At 55.1% G+C, this 21,219-nt stretch overlaps 1 protein-coding gene across 4 annotated transcripts in view; it reads left to right on the plus strand.

Moving 5' to 3' along the window:
• ITPK1 (inositol-tetrakisphosphate 1-kinase) overlaps positions 1–21,219 on the plus strand; it is a 155,343-nt gene that overhangs the window by 17,617 nt on the left and 116,507 nt on the right. For 2 of the 4 annotated variants that reach the window (XM_043489524.1, XM_043489523.1), the window contains one exon: positions 20,837–20,861. The exons of 1 other annotated variant lie outside the window; for it this stretch is intronic. Coding sequence is in view for 1 of the 3 variants with exons in the window: in XM_043489523.1 (XP_043345458.1) it covers positions 20,837–20,861 (25 nt within the window). In the remaining 2 variants the exon portion in view is untranslated. Of the gene's footprint in view, positions 1–5,783; positions 5,789–20,836; positions 20,862–21,219 lie in introns of those variants that run through there. One more of the 4 variants, XM_043489526.1, reaches the window with a different exon arrangement.

The following is a 21,219-nucleotide window of genomic DNA, read 5'->3' on the forward strand; positions in this document are numbered from 1 at the left end:
CCTCTGAGATGTGTGTTGTGTCTATACAAGCCCATGTTTATGCGTGCACACACACACGCACAGCCCCCGTTTTTGTTTCTGAAACAGAGATGATCCATTATCCATGCTTTCCTACGCTTAATGTGACTGGAGTGGGGAGGGGAGGAGGAAGACGGGAGAGCTGAAGAATCGTCAGCCATAGAAGACAGAGGGCAAGCTGCAGTTTTACTCACACCGACGCTGATGGAACAAGTTTGCATCTTAGAAGATTCGCAACTTGAAAGTTTGCCTGTAGGGGACTTATTGTAGCCTCACGTTGGGGGTTAGGGCTTTAACATGAATTTTGTGGGGAACACAAACACCAAGCCAGCAGCACCCCTCCTGGCAGGCGTTGCACAGGGGTACATCCACCTGAGGCTGGGGTCCTGCCCCGTCTGCGTACATGTGGCCCATAGTGCAGATGCTACCGGGGAAGGAAGCCGACAGGTGTGCTGGGCCAAGCCCACCAGCTGGCTTCTGAACCCAGTCCCAGTGCCCAGGGCATGACTGACCTGGGCAGGTGACGGGCCTCCCTTTTCTTATCTGTAAAATGGGTGCGCATCTAATTGGGCAGTTTGGGGGATCAGAGGCGGTGACAGCTGAGTTGATGGAGGTGGTCTTTGACACATAATGGGGGATCTGATTATAAATAATTTCTTCTCTTCTCCAAATAATTTTTTTTTTCTCCTGGTAGATAAATAGAGAGCTGAAAATCATATCTGACCTCAAAACTGGTCAAAGAAAGGGGTATCTGATATGGTCCCTTAAACTGGGAAGGACCTCTCTTGGATGATAAATCCCCCAGCCCAGCACTCTTGCTGGGGCACATTGAGAGCAGGTGAGGGTCCCCTCGACGGCCCTGCTGAATCTGGGTTTTCTCCTGTGTCTTTCCGCAGAGCCCTCCCCCTTCCCAGCCCCACATGCTGCTGGGAAGGGCTCCCCACCAGCCAGCCCCTCACTCATGCTGAGCCCCAGCTGAAGGAAATGAAAGCATGTCATCTTTTTTTCTTGGAATTTTTGGTCCTCTGTAAAGACCATGTAATATCATGAAAGCAAAATTTGAAGAGACAGATCATTCCTCTACTCCTAACCCAACCATCTCTAGTTCCTTTTTGTATCTAAAGTTGCAGAGTTGAGAACATTGTGTGGGTAGCATTTTGATTTTTGCTTTCTGCAGGGCAGCCTTATAGTATAAACAGATTCCATGTTGCTACAGTCTTTAGAGTGATCTTTAAAAAAATTTTATGAACTTTTATTATGAGCATTTCCAACATATGTAAAAGAATAATAAAATGACCCCCCCATACCAAGTATTAACCATAAGTTATGACTTCTCTTGTTTTATTTATTATTATTTTGGAGAAAAATCTCAGACATATTTCTTATGTAAATAATTCAGTATGATCTTTAAAAGCTAAGGACTTTCATAATCCATATGATAATATATTTATAGTTTCATTTTCCTTTTCACACATCAAATATCTTAAAAGATGATAAAAGTGTCAGCTCACCACCATCTACTCTACCCCAACCCTGCTAGAAAAAAAGATAGGGACTTAAAACTTAATCCCGGTGATGCTATCACACCTGAAAGTAAAGTACAATAGAGGATGATCCTTTTTCATTGCTTCGTGATAGCTCTGTTGGGCGTCTATGCTGTGATATATTGAGCTGTAATCTTATGATTGACTATTTAGATTATTTCCAGTTTTCTTGCTGGTGTAGATAATAATGCGTTGGATATCATTGTGAATGCAGTTGCCTTCCTACTTCGTATGTGTAGTTAAGATTTTTATCAATTCCATTACGCGTAAGAATCTTATCAGTTATCATTGAATAACAGAGCGTCCCCAGCGTAACCACTGCGCGCCCACTGCGCGGTGGGGTGGTGGTTTGGGCCAGGCTCCCTCGTGTGTCTGCGGTCAGCGGCCGGTCATTCAGGGTCTCTGCTCCTGGGGCTTGGCCTCTGGTCAGCCAGGGCGATGGGGGTGACCTGGCCACGTGTGTCTGATCCCCTGGCAGGCTGCCTGGGTGTGCTCTGGGGGGCAGGGGTCCAAGACAGTGGGCGCTTCCAAGGCCCCTGGAGGCATGGTCTCTCCACCATGGTCTGTTGACCAAAACAAGGCTCAAGGCCCTGCCAGGTTCAAGGGGTGAGAAAGTGAACTTAACCTTTTTTTTTTTTTTGATTGAGGCTGTCACATAAACCTGTTTCTGTAAAACGGTTGCTTCTTAACTTTTGTTGGATGTTGTGCAGAATTTTGAGTTTCTGATGAAAGCCATAGAGCCTATTCTGAAGAAACCACTTTGCATTATGCGCTAATATATATCCACCAAAATTCAGAGAAGGCCGCAGGTTTTCTGAAGCAGAGGTCCTATGGGTCCCAGGTGATAGCTCCTTGTTCCACACCTTTGGCCTAGATTTTCAGGAGAGATGGTATGTAGGTGTCCTTTAGAACATGGTTTCTACAAGTTCATCCTCCAGGGAGCAATTCTGTGGTCACGTGAATTTCTGGAGCATCGAATACCTGGAGATTTAAAGTACACAAGAGCGTATGAAAAATCCTGATGTCTTGCCAGAAAGAAACCTTTTGTCTTCGTTTGACTTAACACTTTGCCCTTGACATCAGAGAAGACATTTTAGGAGACACAACGTGGTCCAGTATCCACTCTGTGACTTTCTACAGAGAGCTTAATGGTGTGACCCTTGGCTTCTCATCTGTGAAATGGGGACAGTGATATGAATGCCACTCCATTGGCCTGGTCAGAGCAGCAGAGTCCTTGCAAAGGATGCAGATACCGGGAGAGGTCATGGACTGGGAACCCTTGTGCAGATGAGTGTATGATCTGGCCTTAGCATCAACCGGGCAGGCCATGGACCCTTCTTTAGGACCCAGGAGGTCCCAGCTGTGCTGTGCTTGGCGGGGTGAGGGGTGGCAGAGTCATGCCCTAGCTTGGGGGCCCTCAGGGTGCTCAGTCTGGAGCGGACTCCCTAAGGAAAGAAAGTCCATCCTTCATCCATCCTTTATGAGTGCCCACTTTATGTCCAGCTCAAGCCAGGAGTTCTGAGGCCTGGTCCTCTGGGAATGCAGCGTCCGTGTAAGGAGAGGAGGCTGGTGTGGCTGGCTGACCCGGGGAGCCCTGCAGGCAGGACTGCAGGGTGTGGGTGGGGGGAGTCTGGGCCCCTTTGGGAGCCTGGTGTTACCTGTGGCAGCCCTGCCCCCCACCTGATGAGCTTCACTTTTCTCAGCTGGAAAAAGACAAGCTTAGAGCAGAGAAGCCCCAAGTTCTTGACCGTTCCACCTGGGCGAGCCCTCGGGGTGTCCCAGGGGAAGCCAGAGTGAATCAGGCTGTAGCTCTTGCCACCCCCGCCCCGGCCCCCGCACTGCTGGGGACCGGTCATTTCCAGAGCGCTTCCAGGCCACGTTCCCTGTTGTCGGTCTGCTTCTGTGTATATTCCCCAGGACAGCTCCTGTGGTCCCCCCTCCCTGCCCCCAAGTCAAGTGTTTGTTCGCTAGTGTGCGAATCCGTCTGTGGCCAGGGTGGACAGGACCCCATCCGATGAGCTCTGGTCTGTGGGGGGAGGTCTGTGTGGGTAACAGACATATCAACCAGTGAGTTAAAGGGGGTAAGTCCAGGGGGAACAGGAAATGAAGTGAGAGCAGTGACGCAAAGGGGTCTGGGGACTGTCCCCAGAGTGGTCAGAGAGGGCCTTTCTAAAAGAGAGACTCCTCCTGTGACGTGACTGATCAGAGAGGAGTTATAATAGCTGCAGTGAGGCCGGAGCATCTCAGGCCGGGGGAGAAGCAAGTGCAAAGGCCCTGGGGTGCCTCAGGGCAGCGGGGAGGAGGGCTGGCCAGAGCCAGGTTTGTGCCTTGTAAGGGAGGGAACGATAGGGAGGGAGGCGGGGGCCATATTCTTCAGGGCTGCTCAGGCCATGCATGGGGTGCAGTTTGACTTTTATTTATGTGAGAGGGAAGGCGCCCATCAAATCACCCCACAAAATAGTCCTTGAACATCGATGACCCCTTTAAAAGCCTTGGCAAGTGTTCCGAGCTCCAGGCCAAGGTGTTGAGGCTGTCTGTGCACATCATCCTTGAGGATGTTAAATGTCAGCTGCAAAGCGTCGTTCCCAGCGCCCCTGGGCTGCGCTCAGTCCTCACGTGGGTGACCGCCTGCATGTGTGACTGTGTCCTGGAGCAGGCTCTCCTCCTGGCTGGGTGCTCCCAGGGACCCCCCCTGTGTGCTTGGGGGCAGCCTGGTCTTCTCTCCCTCCAACTAAATAACAAAATGCCCAAAGTAGGCTCTGGGAAGGAGGGACCTCGACTTCAAGCTGCTTCTCGCACTGTCCAGTTCTGTAATTTGGAGCAAGTTGTTGAGCTTCTCTGAGCCTCAATTTCTCCATCTGTTGGATAAGCAGAGCACTTTTTAACCTTCACGGCTGGCGTGTCAGTTGAAGTAATGGGTGTAAAGCCCCGTTGTTCACTGCTGGGCACATTTATTTATTTATAAATATCAGCAATACCCCATCACAGGTCCTTAACAACAGGAGGTAGATGGTGTTCTTATTGTGGGGGTGGGGTTAACAGGTGGTGCTATGGGTCTGGGTCAGAGCCCATCCTCAGAGCTGGGAGCACCGGAGCTCACTTGGGTGGGGCAGATGGGAGCGTTGAAGGGTTAGACTAGTCATGTTCAAGTTTGGAACGGTGGTGGTGGGGGGGGACAGCTTTCTCCATCTAGGAAGACCAGGAAGGCTTCACCCTGCAGGTGACCTTTGAGGGTCCGGGCAAGCGCAGTGGACAGATGAGAGTGGACTTAAGGAAATCGGGTAGGGAGCTGGCACGTGGGAAGGTGTGATGCTCTAAGATCAAGGGTTCTCACACAGGGCCTCAGGATGTGTCGGGGTGGGGACAGAGGGGGGCTGCAGGGAGCCCCTGGAGGCTGGGCTGAGCATCTGGACCGCACTGAGATGGGGTGCAGGGGAGGGAGCACCCCTGGTTCTCCGCTCTCTGAGTGGCAGGTATGTATGGCCGTGCAGGCGTACAGGCTAGACCCTGGAGGTGCCCCCGCACCCACGGAGCCTGGCTGCCCCTCTGGGAGGTCACCGCACATCTCTGAGCTTCACTCGGGTTGGTGAGAGCTCCCCACTTGCAGGGCCAGCAGGGGGATGAGAGGCTCGTGGATGGTACTTAGCACACGGCAGGCTCTTGATGATGAAACGGTGGCTTTTTAAACGGAGTCCTTGAAGCCGAGCCTGTCTGACAGCCTCTTGTTGGTTTAGGGGAGGGGTGGTGTGCAGGGTGGAGGGACGTCCCTCTCAGCCTTCTGAGCTGTAGGCACGGAGCTGATACAGCCCTTCTACTTGTTTCCTTTCTTTCTTGTTCTCAGTGGCTGCAGGGCAGCTCCCTTCCTCTGTCTGCCTCAGCCCCTTGCCTGGCAGCTCCCCATCCCCCACCCCCACCCACCGGGCAGTGGAGGGATGAGGGGCCCCCCCAGGCCCTTAGACAAGAAACAAGGAGGCCCTCGCTGAGGTTAAGTGGCCTCTGTCCCAGTGTGAGAGCTGGGTGATCCCCCCAGACCCTCCCCCTGGGAGGGATGAAGCGAGGCCATGGATTCTGGACGGAGCGTCCCAGGAACCCAGTGCAGTCCAGTCCATCCGGACTTGGCGTTTGGGGTGCGCTTGAGTGGAGGCCGGGTGCCTCGGTGAGCCCCCTGTGGCAGTTGGGCTTGTCCTGAGGACTCTCGGAGCCCAGCAGGCGTGTGAGCTGGGCAGGTGGAGGCCAGCTCGCCTGGAGGACCTGCAGGGATGTGTCATTTTTATATCTTCAGAGAATATAAATGTACGGGAATAGACAGTATAGCCACAATTCAAATCGAGAGGCAAGTGAAAAGGTCTGGTCCTAGCCGTGCCCTTTCAGCCCTAGCTTGTCTCTTGGAATTGTTTCTAGTTTTTTGTTTCCAGGATATTTCAGCAAACGCAAGCAAACACGTATGCATACCTATAACCATATTTACATTTGTGTATTTGGACTGAAAGGAGATCAAACCAGTCAGTCCTAAAGGAAATCAACCCTGAATATTCATCGGAAGGACTGACGCTGAAGCTGAAGCTCCAGTATGTTGGCCACCTGATGCGAAGAGCCGACTCATTGGAAAAGACCCTGAGAGAGACTGAGGGCCAGAGAAGAGGGTGGCAGAGGATGAGATGGTTAGATAGCATCACTGACTCAATGGACAAGACCTTGAGCAAACTCTGGGAGATAGCGGAGGACAGGAAAGCCTGTTGTGCTGTAGTCCATGGAGTCACAAAGAGCTGGACACGACTTAACAATTGAAAAGTTTTTGTTTTTTTTTAGTATATGTGCTGCCGAAGCGAGCACAACAATTGAAAAATATACCCGTACATATTTATTTATTTGAAAGTCTTGTTGTTTTGACCCAACCCCATGTCCAGGCAGATCCAAATCCTTGTTCTCAGATTTCTGTAGCTCAGGGCTCCTCAGCCTTGGCGCGGTTGACATTTCAGGCCAGATCCTCTGCTTGTTAGGGGCTGTCCGGTGCGTCATGGGATGTAGCGGTGTTCTTGGCTTCCACCCACTGGGTGCTACCCCTTCCATTATGACAACCAGAGATGTCTCCAGGCGTGGGCACATGTCCCCCGGGGACAAAATCGCTTCCAGTGAGAACCACCACTAGGCTGGCTTTGTGGCCACCCGGCCACCAGGTGTGGGTCTGGCCTGCCCTGGTGGCCCCTCTGGGGGCTCCCTGCCCTCACACATACAGTCGAGGCCCACGTGGCAGTGTGCTTGTGGGCACTTCACGTGACTGGTTCTCTGGCCTGGGGGTCATGGCTCTCCTGTTCCCTTGATGGAGACCCTGAACCTGTCCCTTTATTCTTCCGCAGACCTCGATTTTCTCATCTTTGAAATGGGGCTGACACAGCCTTTCCCTTCCTTGGGTGCCAGTGCAGACTGGGGAGGCCAGGGTGTGATACCCCTACCCCCCAGTGCCGGGCTCATCCTGGGTGAGACCTCCGTGTGACCTCAAGTCCCTCTCAGTTCCGGACCTAGGTTCTCGTGTATAAAATGGGAAGGCCCCTCAGAGGCAGAGGGCCCAGGGCTAGAAGGATCCTGAGGGGAGAGGGGAATAGTGGGGGTCAGCCCTTCCGTCAGAGGCTGCAGTGTTTTAAAACCCTGAGTCCCCGAGAGGGTCGTGGGCTGAGGATGGGGAGGGCCGGGCTGCAGGCTGAGGTCACCGTGCATACAGGCCTGGCAGCTATGCCAGGAGGGCACGCTGAGAAGCTCTGAGTGGCCCCTTCTCTGCCGCAGCCTCCCAAGGCCAGCTGAGCCCCCAGGGGGCCAAGAGTGTGGAGTTCGGACCCAAGCCTAGCTGGGTGTGCATCCCTGCTCCTCTCCCACTAGCCAGATGGCTCGTGTAGCCTTTTGAGGTCAGGTTCCACGTCTGCAGAGCCAGCAGTGCTGTTCTGAGGCTTAATGGGAGGCGGATACCTGTTGACTGGCTCCCGGGTCGTCATTCAGTCCCCAGCATGCTGTGGGTTAAACTCCATCATCATGCCCGATTTACAGATGGGAAAACTGAGGCCCAGAGTACAACACCTGGCTCTAGGAGGCATACAGAGACTGAAGCCGTCCTTGTTATTATGAACTGGCTCTTCCTGGGATTTGAGTCTGAACACCAAAGACTCTAAAGACAGAGAAAGACGAAAGATGTGCCTCTGGCTTTCTTGGGAAAGGCCCTGAGCCAGCTGCGGAGGGGAGCCAGGCTGGTTCTGGGCTGGGTTTCCTGGGCTGGTGCTTCCCCTGGGCAGCTGCGGGCCCTTCTCGGGGAGCTGCTTCACGCTGGTGCCCGGGTTGGCTTTGTTATTTTTTGCCTGCAGGGGCCTGCCTGGTCTGTGCCAGCGATAAAACATTCCTCGGTTGACGCTATAATCACACTGCAAGGGACACTTGAAATTACATTCGCATTTGGGAAGCTAATTTTAAAGAGCGTTTTTCCTTCATAATTATATGCAATCAGCCAGCCAGTGTTGATGGGGGTTCTCTTTTTCCCTCAGCCAAGAGACCATCTGCGATTCTCTTCCTGGCCCCTCCTTCTGTCATGCAGTCGCCTACCTCCCTGGGAGGGGGACCCCCAGCCCTTGGCTGCCTGGAGACCCAAATGAAACCTTTCTTTGGTGACCGATGGGAGAGAAGTGGAGTCTGCTGCAGACTCTGGGCTGGGCAGCTGGATGGGTGGCAGTGTTTGCTTCCAAGATTGAGGCCCAGGTTGTCGGAGAAGGTGATAGAATATGATGCTTTGGTTTGGATATTGTAGGAGCCAGGATTCTCGTGGATGCAAGTGACGGGAAAACCCAATTGCGAAGAGCTTAAACAAAGCGAGGATTTCTTGGACCAGGGAAACAAATGGCACAGAAGCAGGCCCTCAGGGCCCCAGACATGCCTCCTGCCCTTCTCGCTCCTCACCCATGATCAGCCTCCATGATCTTTGCTGAGTTCTTTAGCTGCTCCAAATTCCTTGCAACCTCAGGACCTTTGCATGTGCTATTCCTGCTGCCTCACAGGCTTCCTACCCCCCACGTCTGGCTGCTCCTTGGCCTTTTGACCTCAGCATAGTCCCCCCCACTTCTCTGTCGGTCCCTGGAGCCTTCCTTTCAGAACATGTCATACCTCGTTGTATTTGATTCTGCGGTTTTCTTGTTCACCCTCCCTTCTGTGCTGGAAGCTCCTTGAAGACAGGAGCCATTTCTGTTGTCCTCACTGTGATGTGTCCAGCATGCTGGGCACTCGGTAGGGGCTCAAGAAACAGGCATGAAATAAACGAATGAGTAAAAGGTGGCCTCGGGTGTAAAGGTGGTTCTTGAGAAAGCAACCATCAGGAGGAATTTAGTTTAAGAAAAATCTTGGCTAAGAAGAGGCTTCGTCTCCCCACTTCCTGCAGCTTGGACCCGTTCTTCTCTATCTTGAGTTCTTACCCTGCAAATTAAGGTCATCCCTGGAGAATCGTCCAGCGGGTTAACATCCTGAGTCAGGGAGGTAGGGGCCCCCCCGCCACCCCAAGCCTCCCCGCCAGGGTTGGAGCAGGGTGGGTTGTATGCAGGGTCTTTAGTTCCGGGGGCACCCAGGTCAGGAGAAGCCACGGTGTACTGGCCCTTCTAGTCGGGGTTTGACTCTGCAGGCTCCTCGGCCACGTTCCTCATGGGCTGCCCTCTGAGGGGGGCCGTGCGAGGCAAGAGGCTTCCGCTGCTGTGGATGGTGGGCAAGGGGCGGGGTGTTCACACGAGGGGGCTGACAGCGAGGGCAGGTGGTGGGGAGGGCATGGAGCCAGCTGTGCTGGGAGCGGATGGGGTGGTGAGGAGTGGGCACCTGCTGCGGAGGTCTTGAATGCTGGGGGGCAGGGATGAGACACAGCCTAGGTGTAGAGGGTCACAGGCCAGACCCCTGGGGGTGGGCAGGGTCGGCGGGTCCGTGGCCGGTGGTCCTGGTGGCCCTCAGGACCGAGGCCTGTGTCTGGGGTCGGGAGGCTGCCCTTTGCCGACCCAGAAGCCTTCTTCTCCTCTGGCCAGATGGGGCTTCCTCTTTTTGGTGTTTTTACTTCTGCCTGGGCCTGGCTCCCCTTAGCCTCGGGTTGGCCGCTGCCGTGACACTCTGCGTGGGGCTGACTGAGGGATTTCTTGGGCTGTTTGGGGCCTGTTGCTATGGTTGCCAGCTGCAGCGCCTGGCTGGGTGGGATGCCGGGCAGGAAGGAGGTGTGGTGCATGCCTGCCGTCTGGGAGGAGGCTCTGGGGCTTCAGCTTTCAGTGCTGGGGTCCTCTGAGGCCCCAGGCCTGTCCTCTCCTCCCTGGGAGGCCCAGAGGACCGATTGCTTCTTCTCATGGGGGTCAGAAATGCTTAGAGATGGGGAAGCCCTCCTGAGACGTTAGCCCGTCCCCTCCCCTGTGAACCTGTCTCCCTTCCATGACTCTGGCATCCGACCTCTGCTCGAATCTCTCCCACCCCTGGGCAGTCACCACCTCCCTACCTGCCTGGACAGCCTTCCTTGGGGGGCTGGACGCCCCTTCTACAGCTGAGCCTAAACCGGCTTCCTCCTGCTCGGGAAGTGTGGCTTTGAGCTGACCTGTGGTCAGAAGGTGGCGTCAAGGGGAAAGCAGGCCTCCCCTTGCTTCTGGGCCTCGGGGGACCCAGGCGTGTTGGGTCGCCACTGCGCAGAGGTCTCGGGATGCCTGTGGCCAGTCACGGCTCCCCAGGAAGCCCCTTCTGGGCTGTTGACCCGCGGGCCTCTCAGGGGAGATGGCACTCCCTCCTCCAGCCTCTTGGGGGTCAGGGGTCTGTGGAGGGACTGCAGCTCAGACTTGGGGCAGTGGCTGGGCAGTGGGGGGCAGTTGAGAGGCAGGTCTGTCCAGAACAAGTCCTTCCCCGGAAATCCCAGCAGCTTCACCCCTGACAGACCCGGCTGGACCCCACCCTCATAGGTCACTGGACGGGTATGGTCTTTGCTGACAGACCAGACTTGAGACTGTGGTTCCGCTGTGGCTGATTTCCTATGGGTCTTTGGGTGAGTTCCTTTTCTTTCTTTCTTTTTAATATATATGTATTTTTTTCATCTTTATTGAGGTATAGTTGACAAATAAAATTCTAATATATTTTTAAAAAGGCGATATGACCTGGAAAAAAAAAACAACAAAAAACCCAACAAAACCCAGAGTAGAAATCGTGATGTAGTTGAAGTCTCTGGTGTGATGACTCAGCGTGTGTGCGCACTGTGGAAGGATTGATCGGGTCTGTTCCCTCACATATTTATTTACTCCCCCTCTTCCTTTCCTGGGTGAAAGCGATTAAGTGCTACTCTCGGCAGGTTTCAGTCATATGGTACAGGGCTGTCAACTGCCGTCACCGTATTATTCATTAGATCCTCAGGCCGTTTTCTTTTAGCTGACACTTTTTCTCTTTTACCAACCTTGCCCCATTTGCCTCATCCTGCCAGCCCCTGGCAAGCATTTTTCTATTCTCTGTTTCTTTGAGTTTGATTTTTTTTTTTTCCAAGTTTCCACTCAGAAGTGATACTATGCAGTATTTGTCTCTCTCTCTCTGACTTTTTTTCACTTAGCATAATGTTTTGGGTGAGTTTCTTGACCTCTTTAAATGTCCGCGCTTGAAAAAAACAGGACAGTCATACCCCCCTCGTGCAGCCTTTGAAAGTTACGCTCAGCGGCCGTTGTTGGGCATCTCTTAGGCCCCTCCTGGCCCCCACCTCTTCCCCTGCCTCTCCCCCCACCCCCCTTTCCCCTGAGTGGGGAGTGAGGGGCTCAGGATTTACTCATGTGGTCAGTCCTTTGTGTTGTGTCCAAGCCCTTGGAGCCTTCCCTGAAATCTGAGGGTCTCAGAGACCCCAGATGAAGCCCCTTCCTCTTTCTAGAGTTGGGTGATCAGGGCATCTGAAGGTACCCCTGGTACCCCTGGGGCCTGTAAATGGGGGCTGGGCAGGCCCCTGCTGGCCCCGGTGTGCCTGGGTGCTAGGCTCCAGTTCCAGCTTCTGTCTGCCGAGGCATTTCTTGGCAGCTTGGAGCTGTGGCCTTCAGTGGAGCCAGGTGGCCTTGGAGTTGGGGGTAGGAAAGCCTCGGTGATTTGAGCACCTCTCTTAGGCCTAGAGGTGGACCCCAGGGTCAGGAATGTCATCCCTTCCCCCAGTTTATACAGCTAAGACTTCCAGGCCTGGGGCTTGAGGTCTCTGACACCCAGGGCCTGGGCCTTTTTCCCATCAAGAACCCCTGTATCGGTGTTTGGTTATACCAGTGCCCCCTTTAGAGTCCTGTGGGCAGCGTAGGGGCTAAGCTCCAGTTTCCCCCTTGGTGACTGTCGAGGCCCCCAGTGAACCTCTGGACAAATCTCAATTAGCCACAGCCCACACATGGAGACTTTGAGGGGGTGTCTGAGATGCAGGGGATGGCAGAGCTGCAAGAGCCTTGATGTTGGGATAGACAGAATAATGTCTTGCTACCTCCAGGTGTCCTCAGAACCTGTGAATATGGTCCCTTATGTTGCAGAGGGACTTTGAGATGGGAGAGAATCCTGGATTATCTGGGAGGGCCCAGTGTAATCTCATGGGTCCTTATAAGAGGAGGGTCAGAGGGAGATGTGACAATGGAAGCAGAGGTCAGAATGATGTGGCCACAAGCCAAAGAATGCAGACAGCCTCTAGATCTGGAAAAAAGCAAACTCAAACCCAAAGGCGTGATTTCTCCCCAAGCCTCAGGAAGGAACATGGCTCAGCTGCTGACCCATTTTAGACCCCTGACCTTCAGAGCTGCAAGAGAACACACTTGTGTTGTTTTCAGAGGTACTTTGTTGTAATTTGTTACAACAGTAATGGGAAATGAATACAGTGTTCCAATGCACTGCCTTTTCCGGAACCTCCTGTTGGGAGGGACTGGGTCAAGGTCAGAGCCAGGCTCTGACTCCCTACCCTTAGTCACAGACCCGTGGATAAGGTTGGTGTTTGATTCCCAGGGCCTGCTTTCCCACTCCCCATCCTGCAAGTAGATAGAGGTTGGGAAGATGTTTGATTCAGGTGCTGTGGTTTAAGTTTTCAGTGATTGGGAGTGGGGCCAACCTCACCTTTGCTTTGATGTGAGAGCAGCCTTGGTGCTTGTGGCAGAGGGGCCCAGGGAACCCAGTGCCCAGAGGCCCTGGCGTTGCCCTCGCGGGTGCTGGTGCTTTGCGGCCGCCCCCCTGTTTGCGCCTGGAGCTCAGTTCAAGCGGCAGTCTTCAGAAACCTTCCCCTGTCACTGCCGTCCCCCAGAGGCTTGCTCTGTTCAAGGGCCCTGTGGCTGGCTCCCAGCCTCTCTAGGCAGGGCTCGTGGCTTGCGGGGGACGTCTGTTCCCAGGCCAGCCCAGAGCTGGGTGGAGAAGGTCAGCAAATGTTTGATGACTGGGAACTCAGGACAGCACAGGGCACAGATACCTCCCCGTCCTCCCCACCCCACCCCACCCCACCCCCAGCCACAGAAGGTGGCTCAAAGAACCCTTCTCTTGGTCTTGGATTCCAGCCCTCAGACCTGGAGGGAGCTTTCAGTGGTAAGGGAATACTAGCAGCAGGATCTGGGTAGATGGAGATACTTAATCTGCTGTGGAATGCAGCCTTTAAAAGAGTGTCGGCATCCCAGAAGCAGGTCTGGCACAAGCTTGTGCAGTTATTTTGAGCATGTGTGGTACCTTGAGGAGAGTTGCTGAAAACAATCCAGACCTTGGACAGGCTTCTCCCTCCCCCAGTGGGTCCAAAGGACAGAAATATGACGCAGGGATTCCTGCCTCCCTTCCTGCTGGAGCTTACCTTGATCACTGGGCTGATGTTAAAATGGCTTTGCATTCTTGGAAATAAGAAACTGCTCAGAAGAGAACCGACTGAGTCATTATTAGCCCCAAGGCAAGTGACTGAGGCCCAGAGCTGGGGGTGGCGGAAGGCACTGGAACCAACCCTTCCTGATGCCCCTGTGGGTCTCCTGTTCCTGGTAACACCCTCCTGCCTGCAATTTAGGGCCCCTCCCTGATTATGATAAGGAAAAATTATAGCACCCACGTGCAAAGGGGTAGTCAAAGATCTGAAAAGAATTTCAAGTAGAGGATTTTTATACTGAAAAGTGGAGGTGTGTCAAGCGCCATTAGGGAATTTCAACATTTGTTTTCAGATGAAAAGTCAGGGCCATTTCCAATCTGAAGCAATGATGGTTCAGAGGCAGCGGGGCACATTCTTGGGTCGTCTCCGCCCCTGCCTCAATTTCCCGACCCTGCAAGTTGAGGAGTGGGCTTTTAGAGTGTCTTGGCCTCCGTACTGTTGCGGGTGTCTCCGTAGCAAAGGCCTTTGGGCCCGGGTGGTTCTGCTTTCTTTCTGGAGGCGCGGGAAAGTGAGTCACTAACCCTGCCTCTTGCCCACATCCTGGGTTCACGAGGAAAAGCCACTTCTGGGGATCCCGTGGGCTTGTTCTAGGTCTGAAAGAGTATGCTGACTCATGCCTCTGTGAGGACCCTCTGGCCCTCCCGCCTCCTCCAGGTGGGACACCTCTATGGGGAAGGGCTTCAGTTACTGGAGTAGCTGACTGTCCAGTCTTGACAAGGGTTTTACACTCCCCCTTACCACTGCCCCCCCCCCCCCCACTGCACCCCAAGCAAAAAGACATATGCTAGCTTTCAGTTTATCTGGTTCTTTCTTGGAGCTGTCCAAACAATTCCAATGTTTGTCCTGGCTGAAAAATTCTCTTCGTTTGTTGCCTTTGTATTGGGCCATTTCAGTTTCTGGCGCTGCTAAGAGAAGGGAAATCCAAATTATGAAACCATCGGCGAGTGAACCAGGCTGCAGCCTTGGAAGCAGACAGGCAGCGGTGCTCAGGGATGGAGTGGAGGCTAGTACCCTCATTCGGGAAGTGCTTGTGAGCACCTGCCAGGTGTGTGGGGGAGGGGCCAGTGGTGGGCAGGGGCAGCTGGAATAAAGAACAGACTCTCAGATTTCAGGGGCTCATGGCCCCAGACTGAGCACAGGGTGGCCTTAAGTGTCCATGGCCTTGTGGCCAAAAGGCCGTCGTTTCTGTCCAGGGAAGGGGCCGGGAACAGCCTTTCAGCGTGTGTGATGTTTGAGCTGCTCCTGATGGACGAGCAGGAGTTTGCCCAAGGACAGGCGTTTCATAGCAGGACCAGCTTGTGCAGACTCAGAGTTAGGTCAGGTCTGGGTGTTTTTACAGCTACAGGGTCTCTCTTGGGAGAGTGTGATGGAAGGAGGGGCTTGCGCTACTCCCCCAGCCCTTGTGTACGGCACCTCCAAATGCCTGTGCTAGGAATCTGGGGTGCAGATAGAGGACACAGGCCCTATTTCCTCAAGGAGTGTTTGTCCGTCAGGATGGGCCTGGCTAGGCTGCAGTAACAAGCCTCTGGAGAGGTTGGCGACAACAGGTTTATTTATAACTCATTCAGAGTCCACTCTGGGCCCGAGTGACTCTCCAGGGCTGGGGGCCTCCCTGGGATGTGGCCTCCCTGGTGGCGCTAAGCGCTGGTCCTCTGCATCTCGGCATCTCTCATATTCTCAGCACCGTGGCCAGATGGTTCTGTTTCAGGGGCTGTCCTAGCATTGTAGAAGGCATGTCCTCTGCCTTCTACATGCCAGGCGCACCTGCCCCAGTGTGACAATCAAAAATACCTTCAGGTGTTGCTAAACGTCCCCTGGAGGGCAAAATTGCCCTGGTTGAGAACTACTCCTAAGCTGGAAGTCTTCTTAATAAAAAGTCTTTAAAAAAATCTTCTTTTTTTCCCCCTGGTTCCCAGCCTCTCTTCACAGCCACCCAGCCAGGTTTCCCTCCAAGAGTGGATCTGGGATGGCTTTGGGGGCCGTCTGTGCCCCCGTGCTCCCACAGTTTCTGAGCAATAGGAGGACAGGCTGGACAGCCGACCACCAGCCATCAAATGGTTCTATTTGGGAGTGACATGGGTCACTTCGGTGCATATTTCCTTGGCCAGAGCGAGCCACGTGGCTGTGCCTAGCCTGGTGAGTGCGTGTGTGTGCGTGCGTGTGTGTGTGTGTGTCCAGGGGAGTGTCCAGGAGGAGAACTGTCATAATGGTGGACACCATTCAGGTCCACCTTGCTAGCTCTTAGCCTAGTAGGGGTCGGTGGCCCAGAGCCAGGCAGCCTCCATGTCAGTGCACCTTGCTGGGGCCTGGGGGCTCCGAGGAGGGTGGGAGCCCAGGAGGGACCCTCAGGAGCTGATCTGGGCCGTGGGTTAGGTGGTGATGCTAGCGTGGCATTTGGGGCCGTGGGACCAGAGTGTCCCTCCGTGTACGGCTGACAGAGGAGGCCCGGCCGCCCATTCGGGGAGCCCCAAGTCCTCAGGAGACATTTTGAGGGCCCTGCCATCTGCTGGCCAGGGAGAGATGGGGGTGTGGGGGGTTTGCCTGCCAGCCTCATAGTGCTAAAGGTCGTGTCATGCGGGGCTCCTGAAATCTGGTAATTACCGAGCTGGCTGGGATGCAAGCGATGCCTGGCTTCGCACTTAGATAATTACACACTTCCTGTCTCCAAGTGGTTCTTAGCTCTGGTGCAGGTGCAGGTCCTTTTTCCAAGTCCACTGGGGGTGGTGGGGGAAGCCCCTGTTTCCGGGTCGATTCCCTCTGCTGTGAGATCACTGCCAGGCGGCCTGGCCGTCCTCCCTCCACAGCGGGCTTCTCCAGCCTCCGCCATGCCTGGGGGGCGGGGGGGAGGCCGGTGGCCATGGCCGCGCCCGTTGTGAGAAAGCATTTCTTGATGAACCCGAGGGGCCCCCTTTTTGGCAACTTCGCTCTTCTTCGGCCACTGCTCTGTTCTCTCGGAGCTTCTGGAGTTCTCCCAGCTATCACAGGACTTTTCTTGCCTTGTGGGGCAGAGGGCACCTCTGACAGGGCGTCATCCCGTTTCCCTTGCTTCTGCTTTACTCACCTGCAGCCCTGGGTCTCGTACCTGCTCTGGAAAGGTCTGGAAGGATTTGAAATTCCCCAAGGGTATGCTTCCCTTGGATGTCTGGGGACGGAGGTCCCTTTTGCAAAGCAGATTCTCCCTTTATCGGATAGCCAGCTTTTGGAAAAGCAAGTTTATGAGTGGTGAGGTAGGCCTCTGTCCAAAACTTATGAATCTAATATTTATCAAGGAAATGACAGTTTTAGAGCTGGGATTTTCTCGAGGCACAGGTTTTAGGTAAAATTCTTTTATTGTTTAACTTTTACTGTTACTTTTTTCTATAATTTTAGAAGTATTCGTAGTATCTATGCTTAGAAACTTAGAAACTACCAGAAAATAAAATAAATAGAATAAATAAATAAATAAAATAAAAAGAAGCACACATGACTTTACCGCTGCGTGTATGCATGCTAAGTAACTTCGGTCGTGTCCGACTTTTTGTGACCCTATGGACTATAGTCCGCCAGGCTTCTCTGTCTGTGGGATTCTCCAGACAAGAATACTGGAGTGTGTTTTCATGTCCTCCTCCAGGGGGTCTTCCCCACCCAGGGATCGAACCCGTGTTTCTTACATTTCCTGCTTTGGCAGGCTGGTTCTTTACAGCTCGCGCCACCCTAACATTGCAGTTCCCTCCATATCTCTTTCTCAGATACCCAAGTAGTTAAGTGGGCTTAGACATCTGGTTAACTGGATGCTCTGCTGCCTGCCAGGCCCTGGAGAGGGTGACATGGCAGCTCCCCTTTGAGCACACTGGGAAGCTTTTCTAGATAAATCCTGAGGTCCTCTATTCCACTTCATCAACTGGTTGATTGACCCATGTCTACATCAGGCATCTTTATGCCAGACCCTGGAATGCTGGCAACTGTTTTGTGTTGCTTTTTAATTGAAACAGTAATTTCTCTAGTTTGGGGGCATGCCTTAGAGGCACATGGCACAAAACTCAAGAAATACATGAGGCTGCACAGTGAGAAGGAGGTCTCCTCCCCCTTACCTCTCAGACACCTTTGTCCTTGCTCATGACCAGGGGCCGGGCCAAAACTGTTTTCTGGTTGTTCCTTCAGATTCGTTCCGCATGGACACAAGCATGCCTTCTGGTGCAGGATGTTGTTCTGAACCCAGGTCACCGTGTGCGGCCCACAGGGTTTTCCGATAGCAGTATCTTGGAGAGAATGCAGGCCTTGCGGGGCCTGGAGCACTTCCTCGTTCTTTTAATCTGCTGCATAGTATTCCTTTGACCACACGCCATTTGTTAGTGGCCCCTCTTGGGGGGTTTAGGTGCTGCGGGCTTTTGCTCTCTCGGGCAGTGTGGCAGTTAACATTTACAGCCCAAAACGCTTTGCTTGTCCGAGTATGTCTGTGGGGCGGGGTCGTGGAGCTGGGGTTTTCAGGAGGAGCAGTTTACTCAGTTGACGGCAGGTTTGGTTTGTCTTCCCTTCTCCCACTCCCGTCTCCCTCCCTCCTTCGCCCCCTCCTCCCGCTTCTCCTTTGGTGTCACAATTTAATTTCTGAACTTTCTAGTTAGGACCAGACTTCAGGAGCTTGGGAAATGGGGCTGTTGATACCTTTGTTCTGCAGAAATTTCAGGTGCAGAAGTCTGAACCCTGGCAGGCTTAGACCTTGTCCTCCCGAGGGCGCGGCATCCCACCCTCGGGACGTGGTTTTCTGCTTGCCTCTTTAGGCGCCCACCCCCCCCCCCCGCCCCGCCATTACACCGAGGCCCTGGGGCGCAGAGATGAGGCTTGCCCTCTTGGTGCCTCTGAACTAGCTGTGTCATGACCGCATGGCCGGTGGGGAGTCTGGCTGCTCTCCGGAGGCCACTGGGTCTCAGCTTGCTGGTCAGAGTAATGGGCAATCACTGTGGAAGGCGATGTGAGCGCTCAGTGGGCCTTCCCTCCTCACACCGTGAGCATGTCTGGTGTACGTGTGGCTGGGTGTGTGTGGAAAGGGGAGCCGAGCCCCCTCTTTTCTGCCAGAAGCACCATTTATCCTGTTTCTGACGCTTTGAGCTGCAGAGAAACTGCGCCGGCTCCTGGGAGCTCAGCCCCACTTGAGGTTTTCAGTCTGTCCTCAAGACCACTTTTTTGTTGTTGTTTGTTGCTTTTATTTTATGTGTTCCATCTGTTTTCAAAGTTGGAGCCCTGTTTGTTTTTTAGAATGGGGGAGGAGGGTGGGAACCGTCTGGGCTGTGTGATGTGGACGGATCGGAAGTGACCGCAGCAGCTGGCTTCCTAAGGACGTGAGAGCCGCATGCCGGGGTAGTCTGGATGTGGAGAGAATTCCCTCAGAGGGAGAAGCCGGGCCGGGCCGGCACCTGGCAGAAACCCTGCCCACCTGGCGTGGGTTATGTGCATAGGAGCCCATGTCCTCCAGGCCGTCCGTCCGTCTGTCTGGAGTCTCGTCACCTGAGGCTTCTTTCTCCCTCAGCTGTTGGAGGTTTCCATCCAGGCTGGGGGCAGGGGCTGAGCCAGGGCGAGGAGACACGAGCCTCACCTGGCCAGTCACAGGCCCGTGGCCAGTTACTGTTCCTGGTGCTCCCGGGGGGCCAGGACCATCGGGGATGGAGGCGGGATGCTGGGACTCAGAAAGGAACGGCGCGGGTTGCGAGCTGATGCCTGGAGGCGGCTCAGGTTCCAAGTGACACCATCCGTCCCCCTCCCGGGCCCTGGTGGCCCAGGGCGGTGCTGCTGTGTCCAGCCCGACCCCTCGTGAAATCAGGGAGACTGATGGACATCGGCCACTGTTCCTTCCAGGACTGCAGAGCAGCTCGCAGTGGGGACCGTGAAACCATCAGCCGCTGTGGTTTTTGGCTGGGGTTCCTCGGGGCCCCGGGTCCGGGGAGGGGTTGAGGGTGGAGGGGTGGGCGGCAGGCATGCCCCGCCATGTGACCCGGTCACCCTTCAGATGCGTCTTACCGTCTCACCTGGTAGCCTCCTCGTGGGTTTCCGCTCGGTGCCCGGTGCTCGGAAGGTGCTGGGCAACGCTCGTGGGAGCCGTTAAATGACAGATGCCAGGTTCGGCAGGTGTCTCCTCCGCTGTGCTGCGTGAGGTGGTGGGTCTGCTCACCGTGGCCCGAGGTGTCCCCAGGCCTTCGTGCCTGCCTCAGGCAGTGAGCCCCTTGGCGACCCGAGCCACGGCTGTTTCATTTGTCTGGTCCTCTGCGGGCCAGGCCGGGCACAGGAACCGAGCTCATGTGTTGAAGTTCAGGGGGCGTCTGGATGCCGAGCGGGCGCAGCTAGTGATCCTGACCCCGACCCCGCTCCAAGGAGGCCCTGTGGGCGAGGGAACCCCGGATCCTGACCTTGCCTGGTCACAGCCTCCTCTGAGCGTCAGGGGGGTGGGGGGTGGGGGCCCCCAGTCTCTGTTCTCAGGAAAGTACACACAGGCCTGGCTGTTGTTTGTGGTCCACGTGGGCTCCGCCCCCGGGTGACAACCCTTTGCTGCTCCCGAACCACGGACTGGGAAGGAAGGGTGCCCCAGGCTCACTCTGTGTGCACGGGCGGGGAGGGCGTCGTGAGTCAGGGAAAGCTTCCCGGGAGGGCGTCTGTCGGAGCTGAGCTGAGTCCCAAGCGCTGGGATGGAGAGTGTGGCCTGAGGCTTAGAGATGCCAGCCGATCCTGTGTGCCCCGAACCGCTTGCAGTAAGGAATGTGGGTGGGCGAGGCAGCAGGGAGCTTTTGTGTGCTTCTGTGGGGATCTGGACCCCAACCCCGGCTCTATGGGGTGGGGTGAGTCAGGGCACACGGTCCTGGATTGTGGGGGAGACGTTGGGGGCAGGGGTCAAGGTCCAGGCCTGGGAGGATACTGGTGAGGACGGTGGTGGTTGAACCAGGGTCAGAGGGTAGGCTGAGATGGCCCATGGTGGACATGCAGCTGGGCAGGACTGGAGGGCCCGGGGGCCTGGTCCTTGTGGGAGGGTGGGTGGGCTGGAGTGGGGTGGGCTGAGGCAGGCCTGGGGGTGCCCAGGTGGGAGTGGGGGTGGGGGGTTGGCTTAAGGCCATCGGTGGGCGGAGGGTCGTCTTGGGGTGGTTCAGCTGGAGCTGTGCCCACGAAGCCCGGGCCCCGGGGACTGGAGTGGGGGACAGCTGGCTGTGGGCCAGATGGGCAGACTCCAGCCGGCCTCCTCTAGGCACCCAGCCTTCTCTCTCAGCCAGCAGATGGCTCCGAGGACTGGCTGGGGGTTCATAAACGTCCCCCTCGAGAGCGAGGTCATCCCGGGGACCACGGCCTGAGAGGTGCAGCCGCCGCCCTGCCTCCAGCTGGCTCTCGTGAAGGTGCTGGAAGGGTACTTACTCCCTGCCGGAGTAACCTGTGTTTTCTTTGTTTTTCTCCACAGGAAGCGAGGCATAGAAGTCGTGCAGGTGAGTACAGACCATGCCCTCGCCATTGTGCAGGTGGAAGGGGCCTGCAGCACTTACCTTCCTGCCTCCCGGAGGAGTCTGGGCGCTTGGCCTCTCTCCACCTGCTCTTGTTTTAACTTCTCTTTCTGTGGAATTGACGTGATTGCTGCCCAGGCTGGACAGGAGTTGGGGCCGGCGGTCTGGAGGGGTTGAGGAATTGCTGTGCTTTGTCGGTGGGGGAGCGGTGGCACCTGGGCCCGGGTGGGCAGCGTGAGGGGGCGTCGCCCCACGTCCTGGTCCTGGATGCTGTTGTGGCCCGTCTGTGGCATCCTCAGGGGAACTCCAGCCCTGGGTGCCTCAGCTGTTAGCCCTCTGGGGA

The sequence above is a fragment of the Cervus canadensis genome, chromosome 17 (genome assembly GCF_019320065.1).
Source record: "Cervus canadensis isolate Bull #8, Minnesota chromosome 17, ASM1932006v1, whole genome shotgun sequence".
Taxonomy (NCBI): Eukaryota; Metazoa; Chordata; class Mammalia; order Artiodactyla; family Cervidae; genus Cervus; species Cervus canadensis.